Source organism: Homarus americanus, unplaced genomic scaffold (genome assembly GCF_018991925.1).
Source record: "Homarus americanus isolate GMGI-L3 unplaced genomic scaffold, GMGI_Hamer_2.0 scaffold52512, whole genome shotgun sequence".
In the NCBI taxonomy this organism is placed as follows: Eukaryota; Metazoa; Arthropoda; class Malacostraca; order Decapoda; family Nephropidae; genus Homarus; species Homarus americanus.
In genome coordinates, this window is record NW_024735442.1 from 14,029,523 (window position 1) to 14,047,129 (window position 17,607).

Here is a 17,607-nt window from a genome sequence, read left to right on the forward strand (position 1 = left end):
ATGTTTCCTCGATAAGTTTGCGTTTTTCTTGAAGCATCCGGAGGCGGGCTTCCTGCAGGCGAGGCCAAATTTAATAATTGTGTACACGAGATGGGGCGGCCACGGCAAATTAGTGTGAGTAGCGGCCCCGGGAAGGTTTCATTACGGAGGAGATGGAGGCCCCAGAACCAGGGAATTACTGGAGGTTTTATTAGGTTTCCTCTGCTGCTGGTGGTGGTGCTGGCTGGGTGCCGGATTATTGTGCCTGCCACCCTCCTGATAGGATACTGATGTTGCCGCCACCCCACCACTCCACCTACAAGTTCTCCGCATTCTCCCCTGCCGCATCTTTTTTTTTATTTTCTCTCCGTCCCCTTCCCTTTTCGTTCATCCGTTTCCATTTCAACCCTCATTCTCATTTCCGTCTTTATCTTTCCATTTCTCACATCCTTGCTGCGTATCCAGTCTCCCTCACTCCTGGTCTCCCAATCTTTTCACATTTCCTTGTTAGATTTAAGCAAGGAGTAATTAGACAGTGTGTGTGAGACGAGAGGTACAAGAGAGATACCTCGAGAGAACTATTGAACAAGTCACAATGTTTGGTACAGTGCTGCTTTGTTCTAGACCTCTCGGGTGAGCTCGATAATCTTTGCATTCCTCTCATGGTGGGGGAGTTATGGCCAGTTTTGTTTCCTATTGCAGGTGCGTGTCGGGCAAGAGTCTTTGGGTCGGATTCATAAAGGTTGTTGCGTTGAATATTACTCATAGCTAAAGATATAAGAATGCATTTACCTAAATCACCGAGCGGAAGGACAAGACTAACATTTAAAAAGAAAAATGCTAAATTATTATGAGACGCATATATTTACATCGCACCAGTTAGGGCATATTTTTATTGCAGATGTTGGGGGCTATTTATTTATTTTATTTTTTATTTGTATTTTTATTTATTAATTTTTTATTTATCTTTTATACTTGTGACGAGGATTTTTTTTTCTTGGACACTGGGTCTTGTAAATCTGGTGGGTGATGTTGATAATTATTGATTTTTTGTTTTTGCTTTTTTTTTAAACTAATTCTACCACGATGGGTATAATGTAGCAGTAGCTGACAGGTGGTAGTAACTTCCTTCTTATACTCACGGGAGGGTCGTAACTTGTCTGGGAGGGTCGGGTGGGATGGTCTTATACAAAGGGGTGGCTGAACATTTATTACCGGGTTGTTTTATTGGAAGGTCTTATTGGTTGAAGTAGGAAGATCTAATTCAGTGAAGCGGGAAAGGTTGCGATGAATTAGGGACTGTTCGTTCCATTGAAATTGGGAGGGCTTGTTTAGAGAAAGGTAAATGTTTAAGTTCATTTAGGTAAAGGAGGATCAATTAACACGTGCCCACGGACCCAACGAACAAGCTTCACCCTCCCTTCGGTACCACCTGGGATTTTTCACCCCTGCGGAAGTCCGACGTTGTGAGGATCCCGCCTGAAAAGTAGTATAAATGAACAGCACTGCCATGGAAGACTTTAGACCGCGCTAATATCTGGGGGGCTTAGCCGGGCTCTCGAGGGCTCACGTTTTCATTTGCGATTCCCTTTGAAGGTTGTGGAGATGGTAGCGCGCAGGGCAAGAACGCCGTAATGACTCCGCCAGGTTTCAGGGTGTCTGGCGGCGAGGGGAGAGGGAAAGGAAGGGGAGAACGATGAGAGGGGAGGGAGGAGCCGTGTAGGGAATGAGGAGGGGAGGGTTCAGATGGAATAACTACGGGGATAAAAAGGTAGGGAAGGAAGAGGCCAGAGGGATCAGTTTTTGGGAGTAAAGTGAAGTAGGGAAGAACAATATGAGAGGCGGCGGCCAGAGGATACAGTTCTGGGGTTAACTTGGAGTAGGGTCTAGGCCTCGAGGGTAACTCGAGAACTGGTGGGAAGAAACGGCTCGTGACCCAAACTGAAAGGAAAGGCAAAGAGGAACTTTTCCACTGCTCACAGCAGAGTGCGCGGGGAGGCTGCTTTTGTGTAACACAGTTAACTTTCATCCAGTACCGTGTACAAAGGTGAGGGTTATGTACAATAGCTGTATACCCGCCCAAAAATTTTCTGCTGCTGAGTTTTTTATTTTTATTATTATTTTTTTTTATTGTGGTGTTCGCTATATATGTGATGTAGGGCTTGTGGGAGGGGATTCGGGGCCGTTTTAAGAAATATTGGGAACTGAGGTCGGATGTAAGAACTGTTGCAGAGTTGTTAACTGGAACGTTTGAGGAGGAGGAGGAGAAAGGAGGGGGGGGTTGACTCCGTGAAGTTCACCCAAATTAGTTTCCTCTTTATAAATGGGTGGTAATAGATGCTCATGTGTCAAGCCTGTTGCTCTAAATGGAACCCTCTCGTGTCGGGGTCAACAAAGACGGCTTAGAACGGTATTGTGGTGGTATGCTTTACAATCACCTCATTGGCTTTCTGGCCTATTGTGTCGGCTCTGTAAAGCAGGCGGTCGTGTTGATGCTCACTCCCTGCGCTACTCTACCGACCATTGTACCTGTTTTCATGGTACCCGTTTTCTTGATTTACACTTTGCAAATGAGTGGAAAGTCTTCTCGTTTAGTGTTTTTCGTCTCTGTAAGGAGTGAATTGGACGCCCTGCTAGGAACTGTCACCACACATTTCTGTGAGGGTTGGTCGTCAGTGGGCCATACTCTACCTGCTGAAGTGTTTATATTCTCGTTTATTTTTTCATTCGCGTGTTGGCAGAGAGGGGTGTGAAGAGAGCAGAGAACCCACTTCTCTTTTGTGGGCGTGTTGGAGGAATAAGTAATGGGTGGTGGTGGCCGTGTCCCGTAATGGCCACGGAGCGGTGTGACTCGCGTAATGAGGTTTTGTGGCCTTTATGCCGCAGATTTAGTACGTATTAAGACTAGGTGTGGGACACAGGAGGGACCCGGTGTTAACGCTGTAGTACGAGTAGTTTGGATTACCCCAACCCTCTCCCTGACCCGCATCCTCGACAAAGGCTTTAGCTGCTCTAAGACACGTGAAAGCCCTAGTTTACCTCGCCTCTGCATGTTGCAGATCATCTCTGCATTTATTTATTTATATTATAATAAGGTACTTTTAAAATTCACCATTTTGATATATTTTGGTATACAATACAGATATATGCATGATTGTGATCTTAGTAACGTTGAATGATTTGATAACTAATGCTCCCAAGTAAATCTTACTTAATAATAGGTAGTGAGACTTTCTGGTGTTAAAGTGAGGGGCTAGTAATAAATATCTTAGTGAATCCACACCTGACAACTGTTGCAGAATTTTCTATTTATCGTTGTCTCTCTCTTACAGAACGGCCCCTACGGCGGCTTCAACGACTATGACAACCAACCCAGAAGAAGGTATGTTGAAACTGGTGATTTTGTTCTAGAATTGTTAAGAGATCATCATTGTGAGTATGTACTACTAGTAGGAGTAATACTAGTTTAGTGAGAGGTGGGCAGGAAGGGTTGAAGCTGTATATGTCTACCAGGACTTTGCCCAGAACGGCACACCACCACCAGCAGCTAGTGAAGGTAAGTTTCAGCCACACCTGTTTATCTTTGATTTAATTTATAAGCTAGATGGAGGAAAATGGTCGTGTGTGGCTTGGAATTTAATAAGTTACTAGAGATGCGGTCCGTGAAAAACACGAGCTAGTTGATTTTTAAATAAATCAACAAAATAGACTGAAAAGTGGCATCCAGACAACGTTTAAAGTGGACAGACATAGAGGTTAGAGTCTTCATGAACTCCCCCACATATACGCTGGTGTGTGGGTGATGGCTTACGATCATCCACTTTAAAGAATCAAAGTCTGGATGACATTTTCCACGATACTCTTCAGGTTTATAGTCCCTTTTATGCCCCATTTTTAAAGTTGAAGGATAATGCGTCGCGGAATGACTGTGAACCAGGTGAAATTATCGAATTTTGAAGCATCTTTGGAATGTGGGGTGCGTTACCTCGGGGCGGCGTGGGGGAAGGAGCTATAAGTGGTCAGGGTAAGTGCAGGATCAAGTTCTATCTGTAGGTTGTGTCGTATACTTAATCCTGGGTGCATACATATATATATATATATATATATATATATATATATATATATATATATATAAAACCAAGGAGCGGGTGGGAGGTAGCTGTTGCTCTGTTGCCGAATCAGAGGAAAGGAGGAATATTTTCAGTATGAATCACCCGAAAAATAAGCGGTGCTTCACTCTATTGAGCCACTTAAAAACGCGAAGCAAAAAAGTTTTCTTTGCTCTCCGGCACCAACAGCCTCTTTCGTTTTCCAGGAACTATAAAAAGGCACTATCAGCTTCTGAAATGTGGCAAGTAAAAAACTGAGCGCTGTAAAGTGAGCAGAATGAGGGAGAGGCCACCTTCATAGTGGGGGAAGCGGGGCATACCGGCAAACTGGACCTGTCAATAACACACGCCAAAGGCACACAAGAAAAAGGGAGAGAGAATCTTTGAAAGTTGAATTGCCGTTTAACGGAACACACACACACACACACACACACACACACACACACACACACGTACGTACGTACGTACGTACGTGCCGAAAATAAAATAGTGTGTAAGAGCATCAAGGGAACGCAATTGAACATTTACAAATAAACATATTTTGAAAGTAAAGCTAAAACGTAAGTACACTGTATTCGATATTTATAACTGGCGAGATATAACATTATTGATCATTTATAATATAAAAATCACAACTGGAAGGTGCGATATGCGGAAAAGCTTTGTTCATCCTACTAAAATTTTGTCTTCTGATTTTTCTAAGATAGGTGTGTGAAATCGTTAAAGGTGACAGGGAAAGTTAGCGTTTATACGAGGTTGGGTTTTGGTTGGCAGAGGAGGGTACCCCAACACTGGGCTGGGGCCAAGTTTGCACAGGGCACCGTGATTCACCTGACTTGTACATCGTTAGAGAGCGTCACTATTTGCGCCTCGGTGATTTTTTTTTGGGGGGGGGGGGTCTAAAATAGATACCAGATAAATCGTGTAATTTGCGTTATCTTTACTTTTATCGGCGGTGGACGCGTCACACCTGTTAGCAAGGGTGTTCAGTTAACAGGTAGAACACCGAGGTGATAATTATGCAGCGGAGCGCTGCTCTTATCTGAAATCTAATAGTTTCTTTGTCCCTGAGCCAACAGCCTCTGAGTGTCTGTTAATATTGTATAATGAACAAGCCGGAGGTGATAATGATCTTGACTCAGAAGATAGTTGTTACTAATTGTCGTTAACAGTCTGGTAGTAATAGCCAGGGGCTGCACTTGTTTACCGGTCCAGCATCAACATGTTGCCTGCACCCGGAGGTGCAGGCAACAGAGTTTATTCTGTATGGTAAAAGTGCGGGTGTGTATGTGGTGGAATGCTGCTGGCTGGTACGTTGGGGTGGCAGGTACAGTTAGGGTGGTCTTAGAAAGAAAGAGTGGTTAAGGATGACTAAATAACAGAGAAACGGGGGGGGGGGTATGTAAAAGGCTATGATGAAAATTTTGAAATGTAAGAGAATGATCGGCGGAGTCAGGAAGGGAAGAAAGTGTCTTGGCAAGATTTGGTGGGAGATATGTAGTATCACACCCAGTCTCTTCCTCTTGCTGCAGTGGCGAAACGAGACCTACTGAGGAGGAGTAAAATGGGAGATGGGGTGATGTTATAATACAATGGCTAGTGTGTTATGCGTGGCAGGCGTCCACACAACTATCGTGTTCTCTGGTTTATGCGGCATCACACATGCCGTCTCCCTCCTCCTGTCGTGTATAAATGAGACTGTTGCAGTGTTCTTACTCCCACGTTGTTGACGTGTTTATTGTTGGTATTGTATTGCCGTATTTATTTATATTTCGTCTCCATGTTGCTGGTATCGTCTTACACGCATAAGCCATTCCTCTGTTGCTGATGTATTCCAACATTTCTGGTGTTGCCATCTCCATGTGTAACTCCCTCTTTAAAGTTGCCAGTAAAGCCTTATACGTGTAGCCTATTGGTGGCTGGTTTGTCCTCGCCAAAGCTGTCTTTTCCCCTCCCCCTTCGTAGTTACGTTTTCCTTGGTGCTTATATTTTCTGTTTATTCTATTATATTCTTTCTCAAACTCACCCCCTTTACCCTAGATGCGTTGCGGCCCTTTTTCGCGGCAACATCTGCTACCTCAACTTAGTCGTCTTGCCTTTCTTCGCTCCTACTCTCCAAGACACCTTCCCCTTTCCTATGTTCCTCTTTCCTTTCTTTGCATTTTCCACGTCATTCTCCCTTCCCTCCTCTTAGAATTTTTCACCTCATCTCCCCTCTACTTTCTCTCGGATTTTTCTTCCCTCCCTATCTCTTACTCCCATTTCACTCTTAATTTTACCATTCCCTCTCCCCCTCTCGTGGCGTTCTTCTCCCTTCCTTTTGGCTCCCCCGCTGTCATTCTCACACGTCACAAATACCATTTAATTCCAGAGCTGAGTTCTCTTGCCTGGATTTGCATGTTGAGATGGAACTATTTTCATATGCAGATGAAGCTGGGGAAGCCTGGCTCTAGGGGAGAGACTGAGCGCGTCACACCTGGGCCCTGCGTCACCCTGCTGTCTGCCTTGCCCGCTCCTGCTGGCTTAGTGTTGCTTTGGCGTAGTAAGCCGGGATATTCCTGCCCTGTGTCCTTTGTTGTAAATGAGGTTATTGTGGCTTTTCTCTGCAAGATTTGGGGTAGTTTTTAGTGTTCCTTGCTGTGTCATTGTGTGTACAAGTAGCTTGTCTCTTCAACAACTTTCATATTTGAGGAGTTCTCAAGATATTATTAATGTTGTTAGGCCTTCTGTGAGCTGTTACATTCTTTGCCCTTGGGGTGTCTGTGACTAAGAACCGTTACTTTCTCGACGCATACTAATTTAGTGAATACATAAAGTTCTTCTCTATTAGATATATTAAACAAAAGTGCTACCTGTTGTATAATACGGGGAGTTATGCCTTGTGGGACCCGCTTACACTTTTCATTATATTGAATTGCCTTTAACTTTACCTGGAGATGATATGGAGGTTTAATGAGGAGAAGCGTTGTTGCTACCTTGATTAACCGAGCCTCTTGCCTCTAGAAATGTGTATACTTGCTTTCCCACAGCACCTGGGCTCATGGGATACACCCTACTGTTTAATTAACTCTCCTCTTGGATAAGTCGTCTGCTATTTGACCTTTAACCACTTAATCAAAACTTTCTGAATATATTACAGAATGATCCTTAGTCGTTTAATTAAGCTCTTTTTTATGCCGTCGACGGGTTAATTTCGAAACCAACACATCATTATTATTTCCATATCGATATATAGAAGTTAGTTTCCTTGGCTTAGAATATAACAAGTTATACAATCGTGAATCGACAATTAATAACATCTGAAGTAAGGTCAGATTAACTTTCTGAAGATAATGATTCTCCCCACCCATCCCGCCCACCACCCATCGAGTACGACGATCATGTCCCTGCTGCTAGGCCACCTAATACTTAAACCGAGTGAGGTGCTGATATACCTCTGATCCTAAGCTGGTTGACCCTGTAGTTAGGTTTAATTACCGACTTATATTCCGTTATGGACTGTTGTGTATTAAACCTTCGACTAATGTTGGGCGGCCGCAGATTAGTCATTCAATCTGGCCACCATCGGGTGTTCCAAGGCCCAAGAAGTCTTCCTTGCTACGGGCCACCAGTTCTTATTCAGTGTCTTCATGTTTATATATAAAGTCATTTAAGACGCTCTCCATCTTTGTTTTAATGCCTCCTTGACTCGCCCGTCTTCCTTGTCCACCCAAGTTTTTCTGGCATTATAATTTTTCCTTCCGTAGAGGTTTGGACGTCTTTCCCGCTGGCATTTTAAACTTCAACTTAAGAATAATTTAAGTGCAAATGGGGTCGTCAAAATATTCATGAGTACATACTTCTCTCAAGTTATCAGAGACGGGAAAATGTATACGGGGCAGAAAAGTAATTTTTTTCGCGATGTAACAAAGTTGTCGGGTCTTCCTAAGTATCTTCCGGGTTGTTAGTCATTACCGCAGTAAATTCTTATACTTTATTTTACTTAAATTTTTAGCTTGAGTTCTTAGGGAGACGTTGTTTTACAAGTGTATTTGACCTGTCTGAGTTGAGACTTAGGCTGAGGTCAAGAACTGTAGGTATCAGTTTTCGGCGTGGGAGGAGAGTCATACCTGAAAAACTGTCCACTACGTTTTCTAAAGTCTCGACCATTGGCTCCTGAACTATACATAAAAAACGATTAGTGGCTTGATTTTAAAATTTTTATTTTTTCCAGAGAACATTTTTCCTGTCGTCGTGGAGATGATTTGACACATTTTCAGTTAGGAAATTCTCTGAAATTAGTGGGTAACTGGAGGGACTTAGCCAGCCAGTTTTCCCTTGGCCTCTGGATTGAAAAACCTTAAATTCATTCATCAGGTCACCAGCTTTGTGCTTATACCAGGTTAGAATTATAGGGACCTCTCGTCTTCCTTTGCTGTTAAATTTCCTTGGAAGAGATCATCATCGTTTAACAGTATTCTAATTTTGTATTTATACTGTAGGTCTTGAGAATTTTCACAAGAAACTCATTGTTAACTACAATTTTGTAATACTAAAGCAAATTTATATTTCACGAGGAAGGTGGTGATTGATGCTTGAAATTTTGGCCAGGTCCTGTTGGAAGTTCGTGTTCTCTAGTAGGAAATTTTAAGGTTATGAGAGTAGGTAGAGACAGGTGTTCGTGATAAAGGCGCCTCGGGTGTAGTGATGGGCGAGCGTGGGGGAGAATGCCGTCGCACCCGCCAGTGATGTGTCGTTGCCGTCATAAGTGAATTTATGTGTAGTGTCATGCCTTGTTTACTGCCAGCGTCACCACACCACATTATCTTACCATAAAGTGCTCTACTGTGTCGAACCATGCCACCATGCTACAACCCGCGCCATTCTAGTGTTGCCTACACACACACACACACACACACACACACACACACGTGCGACACACCCTTGACGTCGTACGCTTTGCCACTACCCTTGTCACGCCATTGATACGCGCCACCTCCATCACCGTACCACTATCACATGCCCTCACACCCTGTACAAACTAGAGTTAGTCAAGTAACGCACCAGAAGGGTTTTGAGAACAATTGATGGAAGTTGTGTGAGACTGCGGGGCTGACGGAAGTTGTCTTTGAGCTGAAGTTGATCTGTCAGACTTTGGAGTTGACTAAAGTTGACTTGTCAAAGATTGTTGACCTGATTGAAAGTTGACATATCAGACAGTGGAGCTGCGCCTCTGGTTGTCGCCCTTAATTTCGAGTTGGGAATGAAGGGGAAAAATCACTTAACACGATCGGAAAAGAAAATCTTAGCGCACACGTTCAATTTGATTTACCATTTTTCATCAGTTGCATAAAATGTCGAAAACTACTTGAGGAGTTATGGAGGGCAAAGTTATGCTCGTTAGAATAGTTCAGGACGAGTTTGTAATTTACATGTGTAGGAAATTGTTGTAAGGCCTCGACAAACTTGGTTAACTGAGACATTAACTGGAAGACCCAACAAAGGCAACGCTAAGGTAGAAAACTCGACGGTTCAGTAAATATGGAGCACCCGGGCGAGGGAGTCGATGGCTTTATTCAATTAGAGGAAGGTTTCACGTTCCAGCCCTTGACCGGTGACTGAAATGAAAGATGTCTTAGCCTGGAACTGGAATGTGAGGATGGTCTTTGAGATAGGCGGATGACGCCGTCAAGCCTGAGCCCATCAATCGTAATAGCTCAAGGTTGTGTGAGGTAATGTTGCGTATATACACAGATGAGGGCGGAAGTTGGGTAGTGTAAGGGCTGAGAGTTGTGTGGGTTGTGACGGTAGGTGTGTGAAGGACAGGTCTCACAGGTATAGGTTAACAGCCCAGCCAGGTCCACCTTCCCAGCGGCAGTAGTCGGGTTGTAACCACGGGGGTGTAGATGACTCCTGACCTCAGAGTAGATGGTGGGAGTGCACAGGCAGATAGGTGGTGGGAGTGCACAGGCAGGTAGATGGTGGGAGTGCACAGGCAGGTAGATGGTGGGAGTGCACAGGCAGGTAGATGGTGGGAGTGTACAGGCAGGTAGATGGTGGGAGTGTACAGGTTGTATTGGTAGCGAAATAACGAGGCTGCTCCTGTATTGTGTGCAGGGAGATGGAAGTGTACAGCCACGCACAGGAGAGCAGGTGTTGGGCGCCTCGGGATGGAGAGAGGGGGGAGGGAGACGTATTTTGAGAGAGGGAGAAGGAGACATTTTGAGAGAGAAGGGGGAGTTTAATGAGGAGGAAAAGATAGGGAGAGGTTAACATGCGTGAGAGAAATAAGCGTGGGGGAGGAAGATATGTGTGGACCAAGAGGAAGATGTGTGCGTAAGGTAGGCTTTAGTGAGAGACGTAAGAGGAAGAGTGAGGTAGGCAAGCGGAGAGAGATGTAGTAGGAGGGAATGAGGTAAGCAAAGGTGGACGGCAAGTGGGTTGAGAGAGGGAGGGAAGCAGGTGTAGTGAGAGATGAGAGGCAAGCAGGGAGGCAGGTGTGGAAGAGAGAGAGAGGGAGGCAGGCAGGTGTAGTGAAAGAGGGAGGGAGGGAGGCAGTCAGGTGTAGTGAGAGATGGGAGGGTGGCAGCAGTTCCCAGTGCGGGTCGACGCAGTGATCGATGAGAGGGTCACATCCTGGCACTAGCGTGGCGGCCGCCAACTGGGCCAAACTTTGATGCCTTATTACCTGTCACGGATCACTGTCCACCACTACCACCCGCTCTACACAACACCTATCTCTCCAGCCTCCCTCATCTTCGCTCGATCTGCTTGTTCCTCATTTCCTGCTTTGCTTCATCCCTCCTTCCTGGTCATTTCTCCGCCATCTCCCGTCGACTATCTCTACCTCCTTACCCATCGCTTTAATCTCCTTTCGATTTATTTAGTATCTCCCTTTCCCTAATCTCGCTGTCTGTTCCCCTTTATCTTCCTTTGATTTATCTAGATAATCTTTCCATGCCTCCTTCCTACCCTAGCGCTTTACCGTCGATATGCCGCCCGCCCTACATCATCTCGTATCCCCCCTTCACATTCTCTTGGCCTACCTCCCTCACTTTTATCCTCTTCCCGCCTACCTACTTTCTTCTCCCTCGTTGTTTCCTCTCACCCCCCCGCTTCCTTCCATTAACCACCCTCGGTTATCCACATCCTCCAGGCCCCCTCACTCCTTTTATTCCTCCTCAATCTTCCCCTTTCCCTTCGTAATCCATCCATTCTTCTTGTTCCTAGAATCCCTCGCCCCTACCTTTCCCCTTCAAACTGTCCAGTATCCCCTTTTCTTCCCCTCAAACCTCCCTTTCTTCTGCAATTTTTCTCTCCCTCTCCTCTCAATCCCCTCTTTCCTTTTCATCTCCCTGCCCACTTGCCGCCAGTCTGCCCCCCGGGACGGCGGCCACTCCGCACCATTTTGTTTAAATAATCATTCCCTTCCTTTCCTTCCGTCTGGCGCCCCCCGTTCCCATCTTCCTCTTTCCCTCCCATCTGCGACCACGCCGCCTCCTTTTTCTCCTTCTCCCTCCCGTCTCTGCTACTTGACAAGTGTGTTGTTCCTGTCACTGTGGCCATTACCGCCGTCGTCCCCTCGCTACCGGCAGGAGGTTGAGAGGAGGGGAGGGGGGAGAATTATGACAAAGAAGGGAGAGTAAAAAAAAATAATGACCTTAGTTGAGGGAGGGATTGGTGACAGGGATAAACAAATATAGACAATGAGCTATTGAACTTTGGTGATAATAGGAGAGCGAGGTCTGAGACGAACGATATGAATATAGGTAGGGGATAGGAATGAAGAATGTTAGCGGGAGAGACAGGAGGAGGATATATTAAATGAAGGGAGGAGGCAGGATTAGACGATAAAAATTGTAGGGGAGGGGGGGAGTGGGAAATGAAGAAGTAGGAGACGAGGCCGGCTTAGGGGCCAGACACGAAATCACCTGTGAGGTCACCTGAGCTTGATGACTGCCATCAGGTCGTCACGCAGGGGTTGTGACTTCACTTCCTAGGTCACCAGTTTACGTAGAACTGTTTACATCCTTAGAGAAGCGTTGCTTGAAGTCATATTTAGTCAAGAAGCTACCTGTGTCACATTTAAATATAAAGTTAATTTGATTTGATATTAGATGCCAATATTAACCTCATATGTGGCCAAAATGAAGTGACAAGATAGATCCGACAGTTTAATTTATTTCCCGGTTGCCTTCGCGTAATTAAAAAAAATATACGAGACATACCGGATTTCCACTAAAATCTGCGTATATGTTTCGTCAGTTTTGTGTTGGTTTCCTTAACTACGAGATTTGAAAGTAATTTGGGTGTGTTATGACGTGGTCTCGCACGCGCGCGTGCACACAGTACCTGAAAGGCGGTTAAGGGTGTGGCAAGGATGGAAGTTTTATTATTAATACCTGTGCCGGTGGACCCTTGGGCGAGCCTCCCTGAGCTCCGCCGTATTTAATAACTGGGGCATAATGTGGAGGGAGTTTGTCCCCTAATAGCCAAATGATGACCTATTCGCATCATTACAGCTGATAATGTAATCAGTGGCGGCTATAAAATGCTGGTCCCGAATCTTTCCACAGGGGTCAAAATGCTGACTCGCGGTGGATTTTTTATTTTTTATTATTATTGTTATTATTTTTATTATTATTATTATTATTATTATTATTATTATTATTATTATTATTATTATTCAGAGTTCCAAGCGCTGTTAAGTTGGAAATAGAAATGGAATGAATAAATATTTTTATTGATTGTTGATATTGCAGTTTCATTTTATCGTCGTAGGTGATAAATGTTAACTTTCTTCAGTTCATCATCTTGAGGAATGAATATTTCTCATCAGTATGTTAACATGAGGTATAGTCTCTGTAGAAAGGGGAATGGGTGGCAGTGAATAATAATGTTAATTTTTTGTAAGGGCAACTGGAGGGGCTGGTCGCTGGGGACTGTAATGTGGAGGGGTCTGTGAATCCCTCGAGGAACACAAGGCTAGATGAATCAAAGAGATTACAAATGGGAAATTAATGTCCAGGGAGAGAAGGCTTAGCAAGGATGTTTTTTTTTTGGGGGGGGGGGGTTAGGAAAGTATTGGAACTAGGTAGCTCGGGTGACCACTGCTCCCTCTTTAATACTTCCTAGTACAGCGTGTCTCATCGTGCATTAATCTCTTTCGCAGTGACACATGACACGTCCTCTTTACCCTCCCACTAGTATGGTTCACTGTACATCACATTGTATATGCGAACTATTTAACAAAGTCTTGGTAACTATGAATCACTATCCTGTTTGATGTGTAGGCGATGGTTTGGTTGGTGTTGTATACTTGTAGAAAATTTATGGGTGCTTGGCGTGTCATTGTTGTTGGTATACAAGTGTTTATCTTGGTTGCACACTTGTTACACCTGTACAGGAAACTTTAGCTTACGTGTCCTTTGTAATGGTTACATATGCATTACACCTGCACTTGTGGCACTTACGAGGTCCCACAGCTGAGGTGGATGTTAGATAGCGAGATACAAGGCGTGCGAAGGCAGGGAACAGTTTGACATATGATGTTTGTCTAGGTTCTCGGTGCTTCATGGTAGTCAAATTTACTAGTTTAGGATTTAAGACTTGAATGGCGTATACGTGTGGTAATTTTATCGCAGGTTTTATGTTTTTGTAGGATTACAAAAAACATAACATTAAATTAAGCTCGATTGTTAGAAAGCTAGAATAGGCTGGATACGGAAGATATAAGCAATGGATACATTAGTGTTGGCGGGGAGAGCGAGGTCGGCCAGGGTAGGGTGATGAGCCGTCACGTCCGCCCGCCCTCGCTGGATCATTACCTCTGACGGCACTGTATGGGAGTTGTTACGAGGGGAAGGGGCTGTGGGGAGACAAGACTGGATAAGATGTGGGAAGAGAGAAGGGTGGAGGAGTGAGCGGTGAAACAAAGATATGAACCGATATTTGTTCGTTCCTTAACAAATACAAGTAGGGAGGTAGAGTGGTTACAGTGATTGTATGTTCTGGAGGAGTGGAATTAAATTTGCTAGTGATGGTTTGGTGTGAAGTTGATAGTGTCTGCTGTGGAGAAGTGAAGTTAGATTTATATTGATTGTATGGTGTGGCCGCGAGAGTCTTGTCAGAGTGGAAACCCGAGTAGTAGGGAGGCTCATCAACACTGTTAAAGAGGTGAACTGTGAGGAAGTTCATCGTGGGTGTACTGTAGTAGCTGGCTGTGGATGTAACCGCCCTCCTTATGGTTGATTAGGGGTGTCGGGGGGAGGGGTCTCTGATACTGGTGGGGACGTTGACCTTGCTGACGTGGCGATTATCTCCCCCCAACCCTGGCTACTGGACCACCTCACTTAACCCCAACCCTCCTCCGCCACCAACACTAATTAAACTCGCCTCTTCCACCTGCGCTCATCCTCCCAAATTATCTCTGGTCAATCCACTTTTTGTCTCTGTCTGTTCCTTCCCTTGCATTCTCTCTCCAACTTCACTTGTTCCCCTGTCACCCACACCATGCTGAAGCGGAGAGGGGAAAGGGGGGCGAAGCGTAAGGCAACACAATTAGATAATACCAAGAAGCCTAAAACGGTCGCCTCCGGAATATCTCATGATTTTCTGGTGCGCTTGGTCGTCCTCGGCTGGTAGGAGATGTTGGGTGCTCGCTCGTCCATAAACGTCGCGTTGATTGCCGACGAATTATTCTCTTTGTCATCAACTTCATGATTTGGGTTGCGTTTCACGTTGTAGACGGGTACTGAAGCCGAGGCACTGTGTAGGTCCACTAGGTGGGCTCGTTCACTTAGCCATTGTGTAAACGGACAGCCATTGTGTAAACGGACACCTTCGTATAACGAGCGTGTAAACGGACACGGTCATATAGTCACTCAGTCTGACACTCGGGTTAGTCCTTGTGGAAACGGACGCGTTCATAAAGGCAGTTTGTAGGAAGATACGTTCTGTTGCCAGTATGAAGAGTGACACGTTCATATAGATAGTGTACATGAGGACGTTCATATACCAAATATAGACTGGGGTAGTGTCCATTTAATGTCACGTCAATTTTCGTTAGTGGCAATTTTTTTTAGTGGCAGAGCTGCGGGACAGTACCCTGTAACAATGTTTGACGTCACGCGGGGTTAGGCTCGATTTCCCCTGGGTGAGAGAGGGAGGGACGGGCGCATGCCTGCCTGACCTTAGGCTGGCGTACTGCAGGTGGGGAGGGAGAGTATAGGAAAGCAAGGTCGGCGGAAGTGTGAACAATGAGTATTATGGTAATGCTGGGATGTGATAACTCCTCGTCGCTCTGCTGCCCCAACATCATCCTCCATCCTACTGTCAGGTCTCTGGCTCTTCAGGTTGTGTTTGTCAGGGAATTTTGTTTTAATTGTGGACATGTGTTTGTCATATACAGTAATGTAATGGTTATTATTGAAATTGATGAAATTGTACTTATATTTGCTGTGACAGAATTTTGTTGAAAGTAAACAGCAATAATTGTATGCAAACAACAATTAGTTGGTAATTGGAAGCATAATTGATGGGAGATGAATTGTCAGCATCAAATGAAGCTTTTAGCAACAATTATGGTTATAGTCATATGTACGAGTATACCAGACCATTACCATGATTCTTTGTGAGGCAGCATAAACTTTCTATAATGGCTTGGCATTGCACCACCTACCACCACCCTGCTCTTCCTGAGGATCCCCCACCCGGCCCTTCACGTGTTGACCTGCCTAACCCTCAACCAACCCCTACCCACATCCTTGCTGCCCTCACCCAAACACACCGTTACCCACACCCTTGCTGCCCTCATCCAACCACACCCCCTACCCATATCCTTTCCTTTCTTGTCTAGTCCTGTCATCCCGCAGTTGGATTTGTGATGCCTTCGACACAGTTCTGTCTGTCTTCCTCGTCCATGTCCTTGCCCGGTCCTGACTAGTCTGGCTCTCAGCTGATTCACCACTACCCCGCCCCGCCCCGCCCAGGCATTCTGCTTCCAACATTCTCTTGTCACCTCCACTGCCTTGACCAACTTGGCACTCCTCTGGTAGCTTCCGGCATTTTCTCACACACACACACACACACACACACACACACACACATATATATATATATATTACCTTCCCTCCACCACCACCACCTACGTCGCACCCTTGTCGTCATCCTGGTTCAACCTTCCAACAATCCGCTGCGCCAACGTCCTTAACAATTCGCCTGCCACCCTTCCATCCAGTATCTGCCACTTTGTCTTATCACTCTTCCATCTAACGACTGCCAACCCCATGCCATCTCATCTGCCGATATTCCTCCCACCTAGTCTGCCACCCTTTCATCCGGCATCTACTTGCACCTGTCATCTCGTCTGCCACCCTCTCCTCTGCCATCATTCCTGCTATTGTGTCGCAACATTATCCTTTATCACTAACCCCTGACTGCCACCGCCTACCAGCTAGCCGTCGCCAATCTGAGCTGTCTCAATTGTTTTACATTCGGGAGCTGTAATTGAGTTGCGAGCGGGGTGGTTTTTGAATAGCCTCGTCAGGAGTTCTTAATGGAGGCTCACACACCCGGGGCTTGGAGGAGGACACCACTATTGAATATGTAAAACCAGCGAGAGAGACTCCCTACTGAAGCTGCTCCTCTGATGCTCACCACTCTTATTTTCTGTACTGCTACGAATACTTATTAAACGCGCAATCCCGATCGAACAAAGTTTAACTTGTATGAAAAACTTATTGGTCCTATCGTGGTCGTGCACTGCCAGGAACAACCGGTTAACACAACCACAAAGTCTTGCGCCATTTCACCTTAGCAGCAGGAGTTTATCTTGTGGTTCCGGATGCTGAACCTTAATTAGTTGGATTTTCAGGGGTTATCGTGTGTGATGGTTCAGTAGTGAATGATACTCAACCTATCATGCCTCCCAACTCTCAGTCAATTCATGAATGGGAAGTTCGTGATATGTTATTCCGTCTCTGCATGGAAGACCTTCATCCAGGCATCAAGTAGATCTTAGTGCTCTGTCTTTGTCGCGGCTACAAAGTGTCTCCGATCTAGCATCGACTAAATATTTTGTTTTCTATAGACGTCACAGTTATGTAAGTGCATTGGCGTCTTGAAAATGCAGTAGCTGTGTTCTAGCATACTTAATTTACTATTCAGTACTGGCAAATTAAAAGAAATTGGAGACAATTGTTCCTGGAAGACCCTGGATGTCTTTGTTGTTCCACTGTGAGTGAGGCGTACTGAGCGAGCAGAATTTTGTGTTCAGTGGTGCATTGAGATGCCGGGAATTGTCTTGCATCAAGATTGGTAACAAAGCAAGGTTGAACGTGTCGGTCACAGTCTGGCGCTCTCACCACCGTAACAGGAACGGTTTTGCGGCTGTGGCCTAGGGTCTACAGGCCCTGCCCAGTGCCGGCATGCCACTGTTTCTGATGTCGCTGCCGCTACTGCAGCTGTACCTGCAAAATGTATTCAAATTGACGTGCGATGTGAATCCTTTGAGACAGGGATGGCCGGGTGCGGAAATATT

The 17,607-nt window shown here is 45.3% G+C and overlaps 1 protein-coding gene across 9 annotated transcripts in view; it reads left to right on the forward strand.

Moving 5' to 3' along the window:
- Positions 1 to 17,607, forward strand: part of LOC121871042 (heterogeneous nuclear ribonucleoprotein L-like) — a 278,283-nt gene that overhangs the window by 119,380 nt on the left and 141,296 nt on the right. For all 9 annotated transcript variants that reach the window (XM_042373119.1, XM_042373113.1, XM_042373116.1 and 6 more), the window contains one exon: positions 3,312 to 3,361. In XM_042373119.1, the coding sequence (XP_042229053.1) occupies positions 3,312 to 3,361 (50 nt within the window). The remainder of the gene's footprint in view (positions 1 to 3,311; positions 3,362 to 17,607) is intronic.